Source organism: Cydia fagiglandana, chromosome 21 (genome assembly GCF_963556715.1).
Source record: "Cydia fagiglandana chromosome 21, ilCydFagi1.1, whole genome shotgun sequence".
In the NCBI taxonomy this organism is placed as follows: domain Eukaryota; kingdom Metazoa; phylum Arthropoda; class Insecta; order Lepidoptera; family Tortricidae; genus Cydia; species Cydia fagiglandana.
The window spans coordinates 9,698,741-9,722,979 of NC_085952.1; the positions used below are offsets into that span (position 1 = coordinate 9,698,741).

At 37.9% G+C, this 24,239-nt stretch overlaps 1 protein-coding gene across 1 annotated transcript in view; it reads left to right on the plus strand.

Annotated features, from left to right (window-relative positions):
- Positions 1-18,511: 18,511 nt before the first annotated feature.
- The window catches only part of LOC134675185 (octopamine receptor beta-1R-like), a 41,590-nt gene continuing 35,862 nt past the window's right edge, over positions 18,512-24,239 (plus strand). The window contains exon 1 of the mRNA XM_063533384.1: positions 18,512-19,419. Coding sequence (XP_063389454.1) covers positions 18,632-19,419 — 788 coding nt within the window. The 5' untranslated portion in view covers positions 18,512-18,631. The remainder of the gene's footprint in view (positions 19,420-24,239) is intronic.

A 24,239-nucleotide genomic window follows, 5' to 3' on the forward strand; every position in this document is an offset into this window, starting at 1 on the left:
ATTGAGATAAAGAGATAAGAGCGTGCGACTTTCAATTCAGAGGTCGCGGGTTCAAATCCCGGCTCGTAGGTATATCAATTGATATTTACCAGTTGCTTTTCGGAGAAGGAAAACATCGTGAGGGAACCGTACTAATCCCAATAAGGCCTAGTTTCCCCTCTGGGTTGAAAGGTCAGATGGCAGTTGCTTTCGTACAAACTAGTAGGCACCTACGTCAATTCTTTTACGGCTCCCATGAGCCGTGGCAAAATGCCGGGATAATGTGAGGAAGAAGATAAGATGAGATAAAAAGTAAAAAACCCATGTGACGGCCATATCTTTCGTCGCGGCTCCGTATGCGGCCATCTTTTTTGTTCCTTTCTAATTTCCTGGCTTCACGCATTCTGCTAGCCTGATAAAAGAGAAAGATGCAGCCCTTGTTCACACTTACTGGGCCTACCGCGAATCACGTTCGGCGTGTTGCCTCCCTGTCTCACTTACGATCGAATTTACAAGTGCGACAGAGAGGCAACAACGTCGAACGTGGTTCACGGTAGGCCCTACAGCAGCCCTTGTTCACACTTGCCCACGGAGCGGAAAACGCAGGAGCGCGTGAAGACGAGCATGCTCGGTAAAGTATGAAAACGCTCTCCACCGCCATTCTCTGCTACATAAACATTCACGACACTTTTTATCAAGGGGCTGGTGATTATACGGACATTTTCAGATAACGTAGGCACTTAGTTCCAAGTGTAGTCATAAGTAATTTAAAATAAAACAAAAGGAATGTCGGTTTCGTGGCGTACAGAAGTTAGGCACTGAAGTGAAAAAGCGAAAACAAAACTGATAAAAAAAGAAAAATGTACAATTATTAATAACTAGTTATTAATAATGAAGCGTCTTGGGATTGAGAGTTCGAGAGTTTCGAGACTTGCCCAATGAAAGTATTTTTTTTCCTTTATATCAAAATTATAATTTTCGTTAACAGGCAAATTAACAGGCAAACAGGCAGGCTGCGTAGAATGACTCACTCTAGACCAGGCCGTGCCCGGGCCGAGACGTCCGACATGTCATTTTCTATGACGGCTGATCGGTGATCACGTGGTGCTTTCCATAGAAAACAAAGCGCCGGAAGCTCCGGCCCGGCCCTGGCCCGGTCTAGCATGAGTCATGCTCAAAGGATTGCAGTACTGTAGACTGTAGGTACAATGGTAATCTAGAAAAAAAACCGGGCAAGTGCGAGTCGGACTCGCGCACGAAGGGTTCCGTACCATAAAGCAAAAAAAAAACGGAAAAAAATGCAAAAAGAAAACGGTTACCCATCCAAGTACTGACCACGCCCGACGTTGCTTAACTTTGGTCAAAAATCACGTTTGCTGTATGGGAGCCCCACTTAAATCTTTATTTTATCCTGTTTTTAGTATTTGTTGTTATAGCGGCAACAGAAATACATCATCTGTGAAAATTTCAACTGTCTAGTTTCAACTGTTTCAACGGTTCGTGAGATACAGCCTGGTGACAGACAGACGGACGGACGGACAGCGAAGTCTTAGTAATAGGGTCCCGTTTTACCCTTTGGGTATGGAACCCTAAAAATAAAAGCTACAAACTACATACATATATTTTCATCCTCTGTTACAAGTTTCACCACTTTGTAAAAAGGTCGCAGCTGAGTACTATGTCCAACAAAGACGTCTTTCTGAACAACTTGTAGTTCTTTGTATTTAAAAAATAGTGATGTGTAGCAGGCATACCTTTAGCGATATATTTCCGGGAATATCCTATAGATAAAAGGTTGAAGGCGTTTAATCTCCTAAAACAGCTTGGAGTCCGATTTTGTACTGAAGCAACCGCCATGTGACTTTTAAACCCAAAGCACAGAAAAACTAACTGTACCGTAAAATGCAGTGAGTTGGGTGAAATTTGACTTTCAAACCTCGATAAAATTTTATTTTTATATGTGAAAACTGAATGGTGTATATAATAAGTGGTTCGGACGTTTGTATTTTATTTTGGGTAGTTCCATTTCATAACTTTGACGATAAAGAGGAAAACCCACGCACCCCGTAGTGCCTCGTATTTGGGGTGAGAGGGTTTTTCATTCAAAGGTAATTTTGGAAGATTGTTGGATCGATTTATTATTATTATTATGCGTATTACTATAGCCCCATTTTAAACTGGAATACATTATTTTTGTAGCAGTAGTCTTAAAATCCCTTCTCACCCCCCTCTCAAACCTTCTCTCCCCATTCATAATCCAACTCTCCCCGCTAAACCTACTCACCCCGTTTTACGGTACTAAGGCAAATAAAATCGTAACTCTCACTACTTATGCTCTAAATATGATTTAGTGACACTTTTTACGAAACACTTCGATAAATCATTGAGAATTAAAATTATAAAAGGAGTGTCAAATTTACAGAAGGGATAAGAATCATCAGTGGGTTGAAAGAATTGAAAAGAGAACAATATTTAAGAAGTTTCATTTTTATCTCTTTTACACACACATTTTTGATTGGTTTTAACACAGAATAAATAATAGTGCTAAGTACAGAAGACTCACTCTCTAACAAAACGCGTCTGTTACGATCAGCACAGATATGGCCGCTAGGTGGCGACAGCGCCACGCGCGGCTTATGGCAAACCCCAAAATTGGGGCCGAACGGATGTACTTTTAGCTACCTGTAGCAAAGCGACGAAATCGCGGAGTGAGACACGCCTGGTTTTAGTGAGAATAAATTATCACAGACAGCATCTTTCTAACTACACAATACCAAGCCCCTTCATATTCCCATGGTAATATTGACTAAGTAATCACAATCTTGTGGCTTGAAGACGGATATTGAAAAATCCCAATATGTCACATCTGGGTAGCTATAAACCGTGGCTCGCTTTGTGTAAGTGGACAAAACGCGATTGTTCCCTTTCCCAATATTTCCTTGAGTTTCGAGTCCCGGTATCACAGCACTAGTCGTAATCTGGCTCGAAGTCTTGACACGCTTTGTGTTTGGGGTCGAAAGGCTTTTAACGTATAAACTCTTATATTAAATATTCCCAATAGCACAGAATAAATAATTGTACTAGGTACAGAAGACTCACTCTCTAACAAAACGCGTCTGTTACGATCAGGGCAGCTGATATGGCCGCTAGGTGCCTAGGTGGCTACGCGCGGCTTATGGCTAATAGCCACCAAAATTGGTGTGGAACGGATGTACTTGCTACCTGTAGGAAAGCGACGAAATCGCGGAGTGAGCCACGCCTGTCAATAATCGCTGAATCGGGATTTCTGGGATCACGGCTGCTCGTCACAATCGCCTGGTTCGAATTTCAAATCCGTCACATGCTTTGTGTCTGTGGATGAAAAGGTTTTGGACGTATCGATATTAAAAATTTCCCAATACGTCATTGAATTCTATGATCAAATCACTAGGGGCGATGTAGCTCAAAACGCTTTTTAGGGTTCCGTACCCAAAGGGTAAAACGGGACCCTATTACTAAGACTTCGCTGTCCGTCTGTCCGTCTGTCTTCACCAGGCTGTATCTCACGAACCGTGATAGCTAGACAGTTGAAATTTTCACAGATGATGTATTTCTGTTGCCGCTATAACAACAAATACTAAAAACAGAATAAGATAAAGATTTAAGTGGGGCTCCCATACAGCAACCGTGATTTTTGACCAAAGTTAAGCAACGTCGGGCGTGGTCAGTACTTGGATGGGTGACCATTTTCTTTTTGCATTTTTTTCCGTTTTTTTTTGCTTTATGGTACGGAACCCTTCGTGCGCGAGTCCGACTTGCACTTGCCCGGTTTTTTGTGTTAGTGGTTCAAAGGCCTTGCACGCATAGTTGATAAAATTTTCTCAATATGTGATTGAACCGGGATTTTCGGAATCACATTACATTCGCATTCGCCTGGTCGTCGCTCGAAAATCCCACAAACTTTGTGGAAGTGGAAAAAAGGTTTTGCCAGGACAAGGAAGTATTAGGAAAATTTTAATAACTATATACGTAAAGTTTGTAGAAGTAGGTAGCCCGACGATAGACTATTGTAACGTAACAGATGAAAATGAAATTCTCCGTTATAAACTCCAAATATATTGGGTTAAAAACACTGCTACAAATCGTACAGTACAATAAAAGGAAAATCTTATATATATCAATAGCAATGCTCAACAATATTTTAAATATTTATAACAGTATACCACGTTGGTGGCAAACAAGCACACTTGATGGTAATCCGAAGTGTTACATGCCCGTTGCCCTTTAAAAACCCGAACACTCCATTTTAAAATTATTTAAATATTGGGTCATTAAAAAGGTTAATTTTCTTATTTAACCTTTATCCACGTCAAAAGGTACTCCTTTTATTTAGAAAACTAGTGTGTTCGCGCGAACTGTACATTTTTCTCTCCTGTGGGCAATAGTTAACAGTTGTGGGCATATAGGTAATGATTTTATCATAGTTCTCTAAATAAAAGGAGTACCTTTTCACGTGGATGAGGGTTAAATAAGAAAATTAACCTTTATAGCGCTGAACTTTTGTGTATGTATACAGAAAAGACGCGAACACGGTTTTCTGTTTGACCCGTTCACAATATTTCCCTAAATCCGGATTCCCGTGACCACATCACTAGCCGACTTGAAAGAGTTACACGAACTCTTTGTGTTTGAATGGGAAGGCTCTGCACAAACAGATAAAAGGTTACGGAACGTTTTCAGTATTTATGTGTCGAGAATTCAGCTTTTCAAATTGGAATTTTTGCTCCGTTTCTTCGTATTTTTAAAGATTTCCCGGTCGGAAGGCTACTCGCGACAGCTGTTTGTTGGGTTAGATAAGATAGCGCTTAATAAGTTTTTGGCAAAAATTTAATTTTTGGTATAAGCTTTTATCGCTGACTGTACTTTTCTTACGACAGACAACTAATACTCATCGAGACAATTCTAAAAACCCCTAACACAATTAGGTTGCGTTGTTTCATCACAGAGTTCCTCTGGCTACCTCCTGACTCCATCATCAGATCAGCTCGATGGTACCATAATATTGCATTGTCATTCGATTTATACATGCATGCAAAATTTCAACTTAATCGGAAATCGGGAAGTGGATCAAATTTAACTTGCAAGATTTGATTACAGACTGACAACGGGACAGGTGAAACTAAATAAAAGCTTGTAAAAATGTAGCACGGTTGGCGCCACTTACACTAAGCCACTTGTTAACCAGCTAACCCGGGCTAGCCGTTAACCCAGTGGCAAATTATACTGGTAACCATGGTAACTCTAGGTTTAACCGGTTAGCCCCGGGTCAGTGGGATGGTGCAAGTGGCCCGTAGTGAAATTGTTTTCTGTTTTTTTCGTAAAAGTTAGTTTTGTTTGGGACTAATTCTGGGTTAAATATTTTTTTACGTGATACAAATCAGCCGCTTTACTGATATGCCATCGGAAAAATTCCAAAATTGCAAAACATCGACTTGGAAAAATTTCAGGTGTTTTAGTAGTAGTAGTAAAATACTTTGTTGTACAAAAAGAAACATAAAACATGAAAGAACACACATAATTAGTACAAAGGCGAACTTATCCCTCACTGACCTGTTTTCCTCATAATATTATTGTTCTCCTATATAGGAATCGAAATTTTCCATTTCCAAAATGAAAAATTCGTTTGTTTCCTGTGAAATTTTCCTTAGGTAAATTTCCGAGAACCTTTCCAACTTTTTGGAAACTAACCGCAACTTTTGTAAGCTGCACACAGACTATTTAATCATCAATTAATTAGCTGTCATTATAGGAGATCTATTCTCGTTTCCTCTTCATCTTATATTCATAAATCTCAATCTGGCGTCTTTCGAGCGTCAGCGTCTACAGTTCTATGGCCGCTGCTCGCTGGCTCGCTGACCAGACGCCGACGTTTGAAAGACGCCAGATGTTGGGGGCTTATATACAGGCTGTAGGTATAACGCCGATCCCTAACGCTATCGATCTTAGTAATTACAGCGCTTAAACTCCGAAACACCTGTTAATTAATAGTTTAGTTAAGGATTGTTTGCATTCCAACTTGAGTTTAATATATTTGAGCTCCTACTTAACAAGCATCCAAGTCATATAACAATTAAGTACGACATTGTATGTTTTCATTAATTTTCTATTCATTAATTTCATTATAACAAATCACAAGCAACAGATTTTTATGATCAAGTTCTTCTCGTATGATAACTTTTAAAATGGTTAAGCGAGATGTACCATGACACCTCGTTGACGTCAGCTGCTACTCCGTTGGATAAGAAAGATAGCCACCCAAGCACGTAAAACAAGTCATTTGTTTCAAACACTCCCACTTATTACTGCAATGTTCTGCCTCCAGAGTGCAGCACTAGTGCACCTAGTAAACCATAGAGTAACTTATACATACTAGGCCTTAAACAGTTTTTTGACAAGGTGTCACTATGACATTGATGCATCAAGGCGGTTTATTTACAGGTGGCCTACCGCGAAACGCGAAAATCGAAATTGCGTTATCTACCTATCTATCGATCGACTAGGCAAGAGTGATAGAGAGGCAGAAACCGAACTTTCGATTTTCGTGTTTCGCGGTAGGCTCTGTGCTTGTGCTAGTGACGCCCTCCACACAGAGTTTTACGTAATGTGGCTAATTTTCTGGAACAGACCGATCAGCATGACTTGCAATGTGTGACACCATACTTGAAGACGCGCTTGACAAATATTATGGGGTCTCGCGCGACAATGCAAGTCATGCTAAAGTGATTAGTGTCGTGTTATCTTACTGCGTGAATACACACCTTATAAAACAAAGTCCCCCGCCGCGTTCCGTCTGTTCGCGACAAACCCAAAAACGACACGAGGTTTTCATAGCAATGTACAAATTGCAGAAAAATTCCCAAAAAGCGGAAACGTTCTCGAGAATGTTCTCAGAACATTCTGCAACATGGAAATTTATTGTTCCGCCATCTTGGATTTTTTCCAAAAAAAGTTTTTTGTCATAGGAATCTAGAGGCCTCTATCTCCCGCCATGCCAAATCTCAGCGCGCTCGGACCAACTTGAAAAAATAAAAAAAAAGTCGGCCCTTTTTTATTGCAGTTTGTTTTGTCTCGGGGCCCTTTATGACATTTGGTCGAGCACCCCCCACCTATCATACACCGTTTAAAAGTTGCCATTCAAAATAAAAGTGGCCAGTTTTCCCGCAAGTGCGTGCATTGCTAGGTTTCCACCTATCAATAAAGATATTATTGAAGAAAGATTAGGGATACTATTACTTTTTCTGTGTGGTTTAAATTAGGTGTATAATCTGTTAAGGTTTTGTGTGACACGTGCTAAGCGAGTCGCTAGTACACGTAAAAGTACCTAAATACGAAGAAGTGTTCTTAGTGAAGAAAACATTTGGCACAATATCAAAACAAAAAGACAAGCAATTGTTGATTTAAAAATAACTCAACAATTTCATTTGTATCATCTTAATTATCAAAAATATCAACATTTAATTTCGCAATATAATGATGAAGGCAAGTAAAACAATTTAGCAAGATCATTACTTCGGTCCGCGATCTGATCATAATTTCATTATTGTGGAGAAATTCTCCATTATATTGGTACAACGTTTAAGGTTACGTTCTGATTGCGACCGCAGCCGCGTTACGGTTGAAGCGTTAAGGTGACGTTCGGATGTTAACGGATGTGTTCGGATGAACGTCATTATTTGTGACTTCTGATATCCTAGCCAGGGCTCGGAACATTTTTTTTTTAGTAAATCCCGAAATAGACCATTTTTTTAAGTAGCCCAATATTTTTAATTATTTTATGGTCGTTACATGTGGGATATTATCGATATCATCATCATGTATTCAGGTAACAACTTCGTATTATTAGATTGTCCCATTAAAAATGAAATGATAAACCAAAGAACGAAAAATAACGTAATAATACCGGTATTTTGTATGAAGAAAAAAACCGGTTCCGAGTCTTGGTCAGGACCAAAGGGGGTGTAAAGCCAGGGCTTTATTTACACCCCCTCTCAACGAATAGCAACTACTGCACCGTCGCTGCTGGAAACAGCGTTGCGAGCAAGAAATGGGAGATGTCAGTGACGCCAGTGTCAATTTCCTTATAAAATGTTGTTGTTGCCTCTTTACTATCGCATTACATTAAATTGGTTACTAGAGTTAGACCGCGAAAAGACTGCGATTTTGATAGCCCACGCAGTGCGTCATTTTAAACGTCAAACTTCTATGAAATTATGACGTATAAATAACACTTACACTGCATGGGCTATCAAATCCGCTGCAGACTTTTCTTGGTGCGACTCTAATTTTATCACGGACATTGACAGTGACACCGCTTCAGCGGTGCCGCGGTGACGCCGCGACAATACTGCCGTTGCAGTCACCATCCGAATGCTACCTTTAGGAATGCGTTGTTTATCAAATTGTATATATTTGTATCAAAATAAGCGCTTTCATTAAAACCGTAATTGAGGTGGTATTGAATTCGGAGGGGGACATCGAAATTCAAGGAATGTATATTTCCATCTTTATCGCTCTTGCGGGATTAGAGTGAAAAGGACAAAGTTCCTGGGGAGCTCTCCCTAATGTTTATAAAAATAAAAGCTTGTGTTGGCGATGATTTTTCAGGTATCTTAGGTATATTATTTATACTCTGTGTCTTTCGGTACTTAAATAAAAGTAAACAAATAATTAATTTGTACATTTTCGGGTAGGTAGTTATAACATTTATTGACATTTATCTGTTACTGAACGACCCATAGATGTACAATAATATAGAAATGACACGGGGGAGAAGCCAAACGACCGAACGAGATGCACTTATAGAAATTTCGGTAGGAGTAGCAGAGAAAGCGGTATTATTGCTTGTCCTTGTCACAGTCTCACTTTTTGTTTTTTCCCCACCAAAAATTTAGTATGGTTTATGGTGGGCAACAAATAACCCGACCGAATTAAGTAGATTGTTTTTGGTATGTTGTCAGGAATGTTAAAACGTGTTTTTAATATTGTCGCTTTGCGTATGTTTTGTCCCTCACGAAGGCACGCGTATAGCTCATCTATGTAATACTAGGTCTATGGAACGACCTGACTTTTACCTACATTATTTAATCATGTAATGTTTTCATCTAACTTCAGCTGGCTTAAAAAGCCATTTGAGGGTAGATTTTGCTAACTCTTTTTTAAATACCTAAAGATACAGACTATAGTAAATATTGGGACTTATACGAAAGGGTCTAGCCGTGTTTGTATGGGGCATCGGCCTCAGAAGCCAAATTGATTGCCTTTTTGCCAATTTATTAGGCCAGATGTAAGATGCTATTTCACCAAAAAAAAACCCTAAAATGCTGCAGGTTTTTGAGAAAAAAAAATTGGTTTTCATTTTTTTTATCTAAACTATCGAACCGATTTTTTTGTAACTTATACACATTATGTAAGTAATCTAGATGAATTATTAAAAAAAAAATGGAGTTCCAAATATCCTTATAATTAGTAATATTTTCACTTTGAATTTCTCAAAATTTTTATTTTTATTTTTCCGAAATAGGGACACCCACCAATTTTGGGTATTTTATGTATAAATTAATGTCCTATAACATATATTTTTTTCAAAAATATTCATTTGGCTCAACAGGGTAAAAATACCGTATGTATGTAATGTATGAACAGACAACGGGTAGAACTCCCGGTCCCATATCGACCACCGCGCCGCTCTGTACGAATTATAGGATCACTCGTGCGTCTGTCTGTCTGTCCGTCTGTCACAGCCTATTTTCTCGGAAACTACTGGACCAATTAAGTCGAAATTTGGTACACATATGTAAATTCGTGACCCAAAGTTGGACATATTTTTATATAATTTTAAAATACATAGGTTCGAAGCTATTTAAGAAAATAGCCAAAAATTGACCATCCTCCCCTTTATCTCCGAAACTACTGGGTCTAAAATTTTGAAAAAAATACTCAAATTAGTTCTTTACCTATAGATGACAGAAAAACCTATTAGAAATGTGCAGTGAAGCGTGAGTCGGACTTATGTACGGAACCCTAGAAACGCGAGTCCTAATCGCACTTGGCCGGTTTTTTAATTTCGTGACGCGACGACAACCAAGCCGCATACAGCCAATAATAATATAGTCCATTTTAGCAATTTGTTACGTTCGAAATTCAAATTCGTACAGAGCGGCGCGGTGGTCGATATGGGACCGGGAGTTCTCCCGGTTGTGTCTGTTCATACATTACATACATACATACGGTATTTTTACCCTGTTGAGCCAAATGAATATTTAAAAAAAAAAATGTTATAGAACATTAATTTATACATAAAATACCCAAAATTGGTGGGTGTCCCTATTTCGGAAAAATAAAAATAAAAATTTTGAAAAATTCAAAGTGAAAATATTACTAATTATAAGGATATTTGGAACTCCATTTTTTTTTAAATAATTCATCTAGATTACTTACATAATGTGTATAAGTTACAAAAAAATCGGTTCGGTAGTTTAGATAAAAAAAATGAAAACCAATTTTTTTTTCTCAAAAACCTGCAGCATTTTAGGGTTATTTTTTTGGTGAAATAGCATCTTACATCTGGCCTAATAAATTGGCAAAACGGCAATCAATTTGGCTTCTGGGGCCGATGCCCCATACAAACACGGCTAGACCCTTTCCGTATACATACTTTGAAACGTACTTACCCACGTATTTATTTTGATTAGTAAATTATTTATGCTCGAGATAGCATCTTATCTCCGGTGTTGGGCGACATTGGCGTTATCTTATTATCTTTGTTATTGTTTCGTCAGCCAAAGAACCTCGTACGCAGTGTGTTCCAAAGCCAGCTAAGTTAAGCGAGTTGGTTGCATGAGTTAACCAGTATATAGGTACTGATAAGCCAAATAGACATACTGCCGTATTCGAACTTCAAGATATTCACAAGAGACGACACGTACTAGATCCATTCTAGATACGTTATAGTTTAGATATCAACTAGTTCTCTTTTGCAGCGCAATTCGGGCAACCAATGTCACTTTTACGTTAGATAGAGTAAGATATCTATTAGATGTGAATTGGATCTCTAAGTCATATCCTGTGGAAATGTCAAATTTGACAGGTTAGATCTTAAATATATCGTTATCGTATCTTGGTGATCTCTAAAAGATATCTAATAGATGTCTATTTCAAAATCCGAATCGGGCCCATAGAGTCAGACTCAAATGACGTCATAAGACTTCAAAACCGTCACTAGTCCCGTCCCACCCCTTCCCTGATTGTCCGTCGACGGAACTTCCGCATTATTTTCAACATCCGTATCTGTATCCACATCCGCATAAATTCTATGTGGAGCTTATGCGGATGCGGAATCGGGCCCAGATCCTTACGTTTGGTAGAGTGCTGATGGAGATCATAACTTCATGTTAATTTAGTTATTTTTTGAAAATTAACGTCGTTTTATACATTTAATTTTTTTTTATTTAAACTGTTTTTTTTAAAGCTAATTATCTACATGATAAGCTAATTACAGTGAAACCTGGATAAGTGGGATCTCAAGGGACGAGCAAAATTGTCTCACTTAAAGAGGTTTTCCACTTACACAGGCTCCCAGTTAGCCAGGTACAAATAAATTTCTGTCTCATTTACAGATGGTTTCATTAAAAGAGGTGAGAATAGAGTATATTTCAGTTATAGAGGGGGTTAATAAGGTATTTAGTAATTATCTTTAAAAATAAATAAGGTAAAATGGACGTAGTTACGCGAAAACGTTCCAACCCACAAGTCACTCGAAAATGAGTTACCATAACCAGGGTACTATTTTTGACATATTACATCATGTGCACACAAAGATGCTAGTATTTTTAGGTTAGTTTCATCAATAAAGTTTGACCCAAATGTTCCAACCCACCATTATACCAAGGACGTGTACTCAAAATAAAGTAAAAACATTACATGCATACTGAAACATATTGTTAAAAACTCCTTATAGAATAACATATCGTTATAATGTTCCACTTGTCTTGAAACATTATACTAAATTCATAAAACGCACATTTAATTTTTTCTTAAATGATCCATGTATGTTGGAACGTTTTTGCAAAATCTTTATACATTTTTTATTTCTGCAAAAATGTTCCATGTAATTTGAAACCTTTTAGATTAATCCATACTGTTTTTTTAAGCTGCGAAGACTGTTCTAAATAAATTGGAACATTTTATTATAATATATTATTTTCTAATTTTTTGCTATAAACGATCCACATATACTTGATCCATTTTTGCTATTAAATGTGTTCGAGAGAAAAAAATTTTTTTTACCAAAATAAATAACTATGGTATATTTAAGTTTATGTATTTAGTCAAAACAATCAATGGACTATTTACAATAAAGGTGGCAACATTATTACCCTTTGCTCCCGTAAAATGACAGCACCAACGAAACGCACATGTGAAACGAAACGCCGCCGCGGACCTACGCGGAGCTGGTTTGTTAGCGCACACCGTTGTATGGGGACCTTGCACTTTGTGACTATGCGCTGAAACTTGGCACAGTTGATTCTTAGCTGGTCTTGAGCAGATACAGACCGGGGAGACATCGAGAGCCACCTCTCAATTAGTGGGGGGGGGGGGAAGTTCAACACTGCCGCGCTTCACTTGGAGCTGCATTTCTCTAAAACTATACTTATTAGGGCATGTAATATATTATTTTCGGATAAATTAAGGATAAGGAATCTATTTTTAGAACAAAAAATGCCCTTTCGAACAAAGAAGTGAGTAAAGTAGAAAATACTAAATAACGTATACTTGGTCAAGCAGATCATGTCAGTAGAAAAAGGCGGCAAATTTGAAAAATGTAGGCGCGATGGGTTATCGTCCCATAGAAAATTTGAATTTCGCGCCTTTTTTTACTGACAAGATTTGCTTGACCAGCTATATTTTACATTTTTTTATAATTACAATTTTTTAAAAAAAAGAGTAGCAGGAATCTGAAAAAAAAATATGCCGATGTGCCGCCGACATATTTATGAATATGGAATTCTTAGAGATTTTTGATTAAAATAACTCATTTTTAGTTACTTTGTCAAATTCGATCTCGTCGAGATATTAATTTCGATCTCGAAAGTGTGACTCTCGAGATTTCGAAACACCCAACCTCAAAAAAAACAAAAAATTAAAATATTATACCCAATCTCTATTCGGATATTTCGTGCGAGATTTCGAATCGCCAATCTTGTACCTAAAGAATTTTGTAAACCCATGACCATGCAATAAAATAAATTTCATATCAATTTCAATTTTGAAATATTAGAATCAAAAAGTTCAAAATAGATTTTATAGGTACATACATAACTTCAAAAATGTGTTCCCTCTCAACCCAAAACCTCTTGTCTCTCAGGATGATCTAGATATTTTCACACAAGACGGTTTATCGATAACTTCTTACATCACTAGATTCTTCTTCCTCGCGTTATCCCGGCATTTCGCCACGGCTCATGAGAACCTGGGGTCCACTTGACAACTAATCCCATGATTTGACGTAGGAACTAGTTTTTAAGTAAGCGACTGCCATCTGACCTTCTAACCCAGAGGATAAACTAGGCCTGATTGGGATTAATCCGGTTTCCTCACGATGTTTTCCTTCACCGAAAAGAGACTGGTAAATATCAAATGATATTTCGTACATAAGTTCCGATAAACTCATTGGTACGAGCCGGGGTTTGAACCCGCGACCTCCAGATTGCAAGTCGCACGCTCTCACCGCTAGGCCACCAGCGCTTCTTACATCACTAGATTATCGACATTAAATGTCGACGAATGCCCATCACTTTTCTGTCTGTGTACTTATTTAGAAACTTGACTCCGCCCTTAAAATTAGTGCGATAAGTACAACTGCAGCACAGGCGAAACATACTTACTTACTTATTTATTTACTTACTGCCGTGGCGCAGTGACCCGAAGTGGATCTTGGCCTCTGACACTAAGGAACGCCATGCTTCTCTGTCATGCGCCGTTTCTGTCCAATCGACGGCACCGAGCTCGTTCAGATCTTTCACGACCTCATCGCTCCAGCGATACCTAGGACGCCCAACCGGTCGTCGACCCTCCGGACGGCCCGAGTACGCTCTCCAAACCGCTCGATCTTCACCCATACGGACCACGTGCCCGAGCCATTGGAGTCTTGAGGCTTTCGTTTCTCCGACTATATTGGGCTCGGCCACTAGATCTTCGATTTCCTGGTTCCTGCGTAGGTATCCTCCATGAGCCATCTTCTCCGCGAGTGGGGCCAAGTATCTTCTGGTAGATCCTCCGTTCAGCCACCAGCAGTGCGTATTCCTCTCTTTGTGTTAGGGTCCAGGCTTCGCATCCGTACATCAAGATCGGTCTGATTATAGTCTTGTATATACGGAGTTTCGTCTTTCTGGTCATTAGCCTGGACACCAACACTTTAAGAAGAGCAGCTGTGCACCGGAGCGCGTTCTGAATTCGGGTTTGGATCTCCTCTTCCCTCCGATTGCTGTCTGTGACGATACACCCAAGATATTTAAATTTCTCTACACCTTTGTAAGAGGTTTGTCCTATAGTGAGATCTTTCCTACGAATAGAGTTATTTCTGTATCGCTTCATATGAAGGTACTCAGTTTTCTCCCGACTAATTCGTAGGTCAACCTTCACTGCCTCTTCCTCAACGAGCAAAATGACAGTGAAAACGGGAGTCGGCCTAACAGACCAGTTTGATGTCGGTACGGGTCTTAAGCAAGGGGATACTCTCTCTCCCATACTTTTCAACTTGGTGCTCGAATATGTCACCAAGAAAGTTATAGCCTCTGGTGGCGGAGTAGAGTTGAACGGTAGCCACCGAATTATTGGGTATGCAGACGACCTAGCCCTCCTGGGGGAAAACGAGGCGGATGTCCGTAGGGCTGCTCAGAGCCTAGAGGACAGGCGAAACATCCTGCGTAAAAATCTCAAAAATCGAGGTTTCGTACTCGACTGTTTCCTCCTCCAAAACTTAACCAATCAAACTTAAATAACCAAAAAGAAGAAAACAATGTTATATGCTTTAGGTCAATTTAAATTCATTACATACACTTAAATTCGTTTTGGAACGTTTATGCATAATTGCTATTTAACAAGTTTCATACAAAATTAAATTTAGCGAAAACGTTTCAAACTCGTTTTACCTATTTATATGCCCCTTGTATTATGTATTTACAAAAAATATGCATATCATTCAATAACCAGTTTGGCATTCCACAGTAAAACCAATAGTATTTGCCTGAAATAATTACAGGGAAAAAGTGTACCGCTAAAACACAAAATTGCGTTTATCTCAAAATGGGGTCGCTGTGGGTTGGAACGTTTTCGCGTAACTACGTCCAAATAATCCTTGTCCCTAAATATTTTTTAAGTCTGTTTAAATATTTATTTGAATTTATTTTGAATGATTCTCCAAAGGATAAATATTTCAAAATTAAATTAAATTTGACACGGACTTTATTGCGTAAGTATTAGAAATTTAATAAATGAAAATTTATTTTTTCGTGTTACTTATACAAAATTCAGCTTTCGTTTCGATAGTTTTAACTACTTACCTACATAAATTAACTAAATCAAACTTGATGTTGTTTAGACACAATTAGGTAAATGCGTAATTTGTGGATAAACTAAGAGTTAGTAAGAATACGGAAATTGTTCAATGAAGTCCAAGTTAGAGAGGTCATAGATTGACGTTATCTCAGATACAGAGGTTAATTCCCTACAAAATTCTAAAAAACAATTCGGAAAATGTAATCTTATAAATATAGTCTCAGTAAAGGAGGTAAAATACACTCTCTGTCTCAATTATAGAGGTAAATGTGACTATAAAATCACAACAACGAATCCCAGTTATAGAGGTTCGTTTTTTCTCAGTAACAGAGGTAATTCAGTGCTAAAGTGTCGGGACCGCACCATGAGTCCCAGCTATAGAGGTTTCTCACTTATCCAGGTCCCACTTAACCAGGTTTCACTGTATTAAATTATACCTACGTACTGTTTGTCTAAAATATAGGTACGTTTCTTTTATTTATTAAAAATGAATATATACTAATCCGTTTTGAAATCTGTCTTTATTTTGGTTACATATTTTTATTAATATGATTTTTATAGATCCCAATTTCGATCGAAATCGCATGTGTAAACTAACTGCGTACGAATCATCTCCTATTCCTACGTGTCCTAGTTCCTTAGAGACGATGTGTATAAATGCAATGAGAATAACAGTACCTAATAAGATAATCTCATAAAAACATAAACAAGAAGACGAGCAGAAATTACTCACTCATCGTTATTCTTATAACGTGTCTCAGTCGTGTTGTTTTACTGTAGCTGATTATTGATTAAGCTATACGGCCTGATTCGAACTTTAAGAAATCTAAGTACGACAATTAATAGATCTAGAAACGATATGGAATATATATGTCAGTGTCAAATGTAACGTTTCTTCAAACAGAAACGTCACACGTCAACGTATCTTAAAGTTCGGGTACGTAACGTACGAATCGGACAGATACAGATAGGTACAAAATTATTTATTTATAATTTGGACACAATACATAATACATCTTAAATAATTACGAAAGTAACTATCCGTCAAAACCCGTTCCTTATCGCTTCCTATGCAAAAGTGCCCATAACACTCACGGCATTACCCTGCTGGATGGCTATAGGTACATAGATACATAAGTTCCGAAAATCACATAGGTACAAGCCGGGGTTTGAACTCGCGACCTCCGGATTGAAAATCGCATGCTCCTACCATAAGGCCACCAGCGAACCAGAAAGCTTTTTTAGAAATTTTACTTTGTATGGAGACTAATACTAACCTAACCATTCATAACTACAGTGGGCCACTTGCACCATCCCACTAACCCGGGGTCAACCGGTTAAACCGTTAACCCAGTGTTAAATTGTACCGGTAACCATGGTAACGCCAGGTTTAACCGGTTAACCCCGGGTTTAGTGAATGGTCTTAGTGACAATAAAAAACACATTCAGTTGTTTACCACTTATAATGACACTTGTCCTTGTTTCAAGTCGCTCAAATACACCTTATCTTTTTAAACCGTTTTAAATCTCAATATAACACTGTGATTCTAAACTACAAGACAGATAAACGTTTTTTCTGTTAACTTTATTGATTCTTAAGTTAGTTCAAATATTGAACTAAGAAAGTTGTGAAATCCTTTTCGTGTTCTGTAAGCATTTCGGAAAGTCCGTTAAGGTAATTAATATTATATTACTTACTTTTATTTAACTGCGAGACTCTCTAATTATGACAATAGATTAACGAATTATCTTTTTGGTTAACTCACAGCATTATTTTATGTTTTTGGGAAAAACTGTGTGGAAATCAAGTACCTATATGCCGAGCCAAAACTAAGAAACATAATTTTTAACGTCCATAAAAGGCTCGGAAAAACACTCATTATTTTGAGAACATACCTACTCGTACCTACAATCAACAATTAACAACGTGACAATGACGTCTGTAGGCTATGAACGAGCAATTCCGACTCATAAATTGTTATTGGAACTCATTAATCTCATTATAATAAACCTTATCATCCACTATGAATGATATTAATTAATTTTGGATATCGGACAACCTGTTATAATTATTTCGGGGAAACTATCGAGATATCGTGAGATTTGATTATTATACATATTACAAAATTGTGCTTTTATTATAATAATAGAGGTCACTGAAAAATATCAAGCATGTGAGTGGCTAGGTATTCTTCACTTTACAAATGTCTCTTAAATTTTCTCGTTTTATGTTAAATGCTTGCCCTAATTAATGTCTCTGTTCAGCCTAATTGTTAAATAGTAAGTTTCTGCACGAATAAAGTCCAAAACATTTATTTCACAGTTTAGTGTTCTATAAAGTACCAATTAAATTAAAGGCAATTAACTGTTGTTCATGCATTGAATAATGAATGTATTTAAATATTCAGTTAACATTCATTTGTATTAACTTTATTTAAATTTTTACTAATTAGCAAATTTTTTATGAAAAAATCGGGGGTGTATTAAAGTCACTAAGCGCCACTTGCATCAACCCACCAACCCCGGGTTAACCGATTAAACCGTTAACCCAGTGTCAAATTGTACTGGTAACTCCATGGTTAACCGCGGGTTCGGGAATGTTACAAGTGACCCTAAAGGTGATAATTACTTCGAGCTCCTGTCAAGTCAAACAAACCCTTGATAACCGTTCTTATTTTGACACTTGTGTTTATTCGGAAGGGAAGGATGTAACAAAAGTATGCTAATTTTATGAATAACGATTTCAATGGAGTAAGAGTTTACAAACATTGCACGGACGTCGTTAGATTCTGGCAGGGTCGCCATGTACGGACGGCTTTTGTGAAATAACAGCTTCAATTAATACGATTTATTCTAAAAAAAAATTAGGTACGCGCTTGTAACAGACAGTGCTTAAGATAGTTATTTAATATTGCTATTACGAGTACAAGTGCTTAAAGAAATTTTCCTTTGTTCCAGATCGTACGCCATGCCGTTTCGGACCGAGCGCCGCCGCCGCTCCATCTTTATCTTAACCAAAGAAATTAATCTCACATAGACGCCATATAACATGTGAACCATGAAACTGGATCTACTCTTCAATATCGACACGTTCGACAACCGCACTGTAGACTTTAGAGACCTCTCCACGTCAATGTATCTCACGGATTCTTACGTCAACAAATCCTTAGAACTTAATGAGACAACCAACGACCTGGTCTACGCACAGTTCGATGATCACCCTATAATTGTAGCTATAATTATCATAAAATGTTTCATCATGCTGTTTATTATTCTAGCAGCGATTTTTGGGAACTTACTAGTCATAGTTTCCGTGATGAGACACAGAAAACTGCGCGTCATCACGAATTATTTCGTCGTGTCGCTCGCGCTAGCTGACATGTTGGTAGCCATTTGGGCGATGTGCTTCAACTTCAGTGTGGAGATTACCAATGGGGAATGGCTGTTCGGATATTTCATGTGTGACGTGTGGAATTCCTTGGATGTATATTTTTCTTCGGCGTCAATATTGCATCTGTGCTGCATAAGCGTGGATAGATACTATGCTATCGTGCAGCCATTGGACTATCCTTTAATAATGACAACGGGGAAGCTAGGGATCATGCTGGCCGTAGTATGGTGCAGTCCAGCATTAGTCTCCTTCCTACCGATCTTCATGGGATGGTATACGACGGAAGACCATCTGGACTTTAGGAAAAGACACCCAAAAGTGTGCAGTTTCACTGTGAACAAAGTGTATGCCGTGATTTCGAGTAGTGTGAGTTTCTGGATCCCGGGAGTGATAATGTTGTTTATGTACTATAGAATCTACGTGGAAGCTGATCGACAGGAAAGGATGTTGTACAGGTAAGACTACTTTTTTATAATACTACACATAAGTGGTTCACGGGTAACTGAAGATAAGTCTAGAGAAACTAAAGTCTAAACTAAGGCGTCAAAAGTCTACCATTCTTGAATAGATTAACAAATAGAGTTATGTCTATACATATAGACATATCTTTATTTAACTTAACAGTTTTGAACGATTCACTAGTTTCTCTAGACTTATCTTCAGTTATCCGTGAACAAGAGTTACATCTGAAATGTAACTGCGTCGAAATATCGGGAGCTCGAAAACAATACAAAAGGTAATCACGGTCCATATCCCGGTCAATATGTCTTTTGACGCCTTGTCTGATTCGCTAGCTACATTCAGCGTCATATAGTCGGTAGCATCCAAAGTATTCAAATAGTTCGGTACACCATAATACCGGGTGTGGCCTGTAATATGAGCAAAAAATTTAACTGTAGGCTATACTCCTCATACTGGCCAACATTTGTTCAGCAACTTTTAAAAATAACTTGTGGTTTGCTTTTTAATACACTTTAAAGTTTATTCTAAGACGCAATGTATTGCGAATTTTGTTACGTTTAAGGCGTGACAAGCAACGTCAATCACAAATGATACGCCATGGCGATGGCGTCCATTGAAGATAATATTTATTTTGTATGAAAAATAGGATGTCTAAGAACTTCATAATTTTTAAAAGTTGTTTAACAAAAGTGTCACCGTTTGAGGAGTACAATCCATGTTTTCATTATTTGCTCATGTTACAGGCCACATCCGGTATATTATGTATGGCGTACCGAACTTATTGAATACTTTGGATGCTACCTACTATACGACGCTGACTGTACCTACTATTGATCCTGACTGTACTATGGAATGTTGTAGGTATGGTATACACTGTCCAAATTTTCTCCATGTATAACATTTTCGGAGCAATTTAGTATGATTACTGGGAAAAGTTTATAATATAGTTAGGGACGTTTATTCATATAGGTAGTTAGGTAAGTCTGAGATCACGCTAATCTATTACACGTACGAATTCCGAGTAATTGCTTATGAAATTAGTATTTCTATCTTCAAATTGGTATAGGTAGTTAAAAACGAATTATGTGGTAATCTTCATTATAATTCAATTAAGACTGGAATTATATTAACCAGGAAAAAATACAATGTTTTGGTTCGGCACGCAATGTTCAGTGCTATAGCGTATTGTAAAATGAATATAATTAATATACTTACAATGCGTTTTATAAGATGCCATCTATTTAAAAATCTTTTCCTCGAATTGAGATTGAGAGAGCCTATATTTCCCTTCAATTTTTAAATCGGTTAATAATACAAGGGGACGGTTGCGTCCATAATTTAATTTAATTTTATCTTTTGCCATACCCTAAGGGGTTTCATGTACTTACTGTATATGTAAATAAAGAAATTAATGAATAAATACAATCAAAATGGCCGCCGAGTCTATTACAGACTATACAAGCAGTGTCAGGTAAGGTACAGGGTGGTACTAGTGCTCTACATGCTAATGCCCAATAGATGACACCCTGCCTTACCTCTACAATGACTTAAGTTTCCGCGTTGACAATGACCGCGTCGAGCACCAGTACCTCCACCTTAGGGCGACAACGTTTTTCGTGGCTGTAAGCCATACAAACATTTATGAATTTTATGATTTTTAAGCAGGCCACTGGCGAGCCTTCCAAATGGATGCCGTTACAGTGGATTCATCCGAATGGACGGCATCCTATTGTACGTTTTTGACATTCACGGACCGATTTTGGATTGCAGCCACGCTATTTGGACTGTTGGAAGGCTCGTCAGTGGCCACTGGCCACCTTTAAATTCTGTTCTCAACTGGATTTCACGCAAAAAATTAACATATAAATAACTTCTGAGAACTTGTGAGTATTAGCTATCGAAAAACTTTTGGAACCGCTTAAAAGTGAAATTGATTTAAGTTTCTAAATCCCTTTATTCATTTTATTGTAGTTCACAGTTTTCACAGAGGGTTTATTAAGAGGGGGTGTAGACTGTAGAGCCACAATTAAAAGGAAACAAAAACTACGGACCCAAAACTTGCGATGGAAGATTTAACCGTCGCGCGGGTTTTTTTGAAACTTAAACTAAATACTTTTTATCTTACCTTTTATTTGGGTAAGGTACTTAAAAGTATGTAAGTATAAGTATTTAGAAAATTTATCTCTTCAGATCCTTCGGCTATATAACTAGCTGTTTTATATACAAATTGTTCTGCGAATACAAATAGTTCTTACACGTGACCTTGGCTCGTTGGATGTTATTGAAATCTAAGCTGGGAAATGTAGGATTTCATAAGAACTGCCGAAGAAAGTGGATAACAATCGGCTTTTAAACGGCCTTCTATTGAGTCTAGTAGGTACGGTAGTGCCTGGCTGGAGGTCCCGGATTTGAATCCCGTTTTTTTTTATTAGCTATTTTATTCAATACCTGATTATTAGAGTTCAAAATATTAATAGTTTTTTTTATATTTTATTAATAGTTAATATATAATATTTTAAACTTTCGCGTTTTGAATACATATTAACTCACATTATAGACGGGTCTAACGCGAATTATATTCAATTACCTTTATTTACCGACGTTTCGACACATTGAAATCAAGAAACACCCCAGGAATTTTAATAGGGAGGATGGTTTCAACTTATCGCCAACTTGGGAACCAGTGATACAGAAGCTAAAGCCAAAGGATCTATCTTCGGACGGGTGCGTGGATATTGTGAGTGTTGCGTGTCGGACTATTGACAATAATTAACATTATGTGTGGTGGGTGGTTTGAAAATGTGATGTCTACCGGAAACTTTTCCATACACTTTTCGTCGGGTAGATGCACAAATCTCTGTTTTGACATTTTGCTGGGACAATCAGTCAGCCGCGACCACGACCAGTGAAACCTGTGTCGAAACGTCGGTAAATATAGGTAATTGAATATAATTCGCGTTAGACCCGTCTATAATGTGAGTTAATAGTTAATATGTTTTTCAATACATACATCAGCGAAGAAATTCAAAGGTGTATGTGAAGTCCCCAATCCGCATTGGGCTAGCGTGGGGACTATAGCCCAAGCCCTCTCGCGCATGAGAGGAGGCCTGTGCTCAGCAGTGGGACGTATATAGGCTGAAATGATGATGATGATGATGTTTTTCAATACCTGATTATTAGAGCTCAAAATATTAGGATGAATTCCGTCTCGAAATTCCACCCTGTATGTTTATAATTGCCATACGTTCCTCCTAATTACACGACATAATTCCACGCACTGCATCTAAACGTTATTTACTGCACAATTTTGAACCATATGACACTTCAAACTGAGTCGATATTCCTTTAAAACCGAATTGCGGTTAAATCCTTTGCGCAAATGGTGATGTTTAAAATTTCAGTAATTAATAGTTGCGAAGTTATAATATGATTAAAGTTCGGGCCGGTGCGGAATTCTGATTATAAACATATGTCATGGATTTGACATTGAAATGGAAATACTCTCAGGGGGCTCACTGATTAACAGTCTGCCGGACGGTATCGGCCTGTCAGTTAGAACAAAATTTTGACAGTTCCGAACAACTGACAGGCCGATGCCGTCCGGCGGACTGTTAATCAGTGGGCCCCTTCAGACTGAGACTGAGAGTACATTACTTCTGCTATTTGAGCGTTAAAAAAAGACCAACTGAAAACCTGATGATTACTGCAAATCTAGACTGTTGCAGAATCTTCAGCATTCTCCATTCTACCATTTAAAAAATGTCCAAAATATCGGTTCTATTACGTCACAATGTATTTAAAAAAAATTTACTTGTGTGTTGCGTGATGTAATGGTAACTAAAATTTCCATATAAAATTTTGGTCATTTTTAGGGTTCCGTACCCAAAGGGTAAAATGGGACCCTATTACTAAGACTTCGCTGTCCGTCCGTCCATCCGTCCGTCTGTCACCAGGCTGTATCTCACGAACCGTGATAGCTAGACAGTTGAAATTTTCACAGATGATGTATTTCTGTTGCCGCTATAACAACAAATACTAAAAACAGAATAAAATAAAGATTTAAATGGGGCTCCCGTACAACAAACGTGATTTTTGACCAAAGTTAAGCAACGTCGGGAGTGGTCAGTACTTGGATGGGTGACCGTTTTTTATTTTTGCTTTTTTTTTGTTTTTTTTTCATTATGGTACGGAACCCTTCGTGCGCGAGTCCGACTCGCACTTGCCCGGTTTTTTATTTAGCTACAGGATTGAATAATATATGCTTGTGATTTTGTTGGAGAAACCCAAAAAGATCAGGATGTGTGGGAATCAAGTTACATCTTTTTAGGAAAACGTTCAATTATTGGTGCGAGCGTGATGCAAGAGCAAATGCCCCATATCAAATCAACAAAAAAAAATCAACTTGTATGCTGCGTTAAATCGGTAAAGTTGAGGTTATCTACAGAAATTAATTGCGAGTTAGTTTTATTACTTTGGATTAATTAATTTGGCTTCTGTATGAGAAAAGTTACTTACGCGTTAAGTTAAATAAGGTATTTAATTTGGGTTAATATCGAGATATGAAAGGGAAAATTAAACGTCATTAGGCGTAGGTAGGTATAATTTTGTTGATTTAATATCTGTCAGTATTAAGGTGGCATTTGGATTGCGACACGAATAAAATATAAAATGAGTGACAGATTGATTTTTCTAATTTCTAATCTCGACAACAGTGCGGCAACGACATCAACCCACACTGTCGCAATCTGAATATCACCTTTAAGCATAGAAGTGCAATAATATAGAGATGACACGGGGGAGGTGCCAAACTACC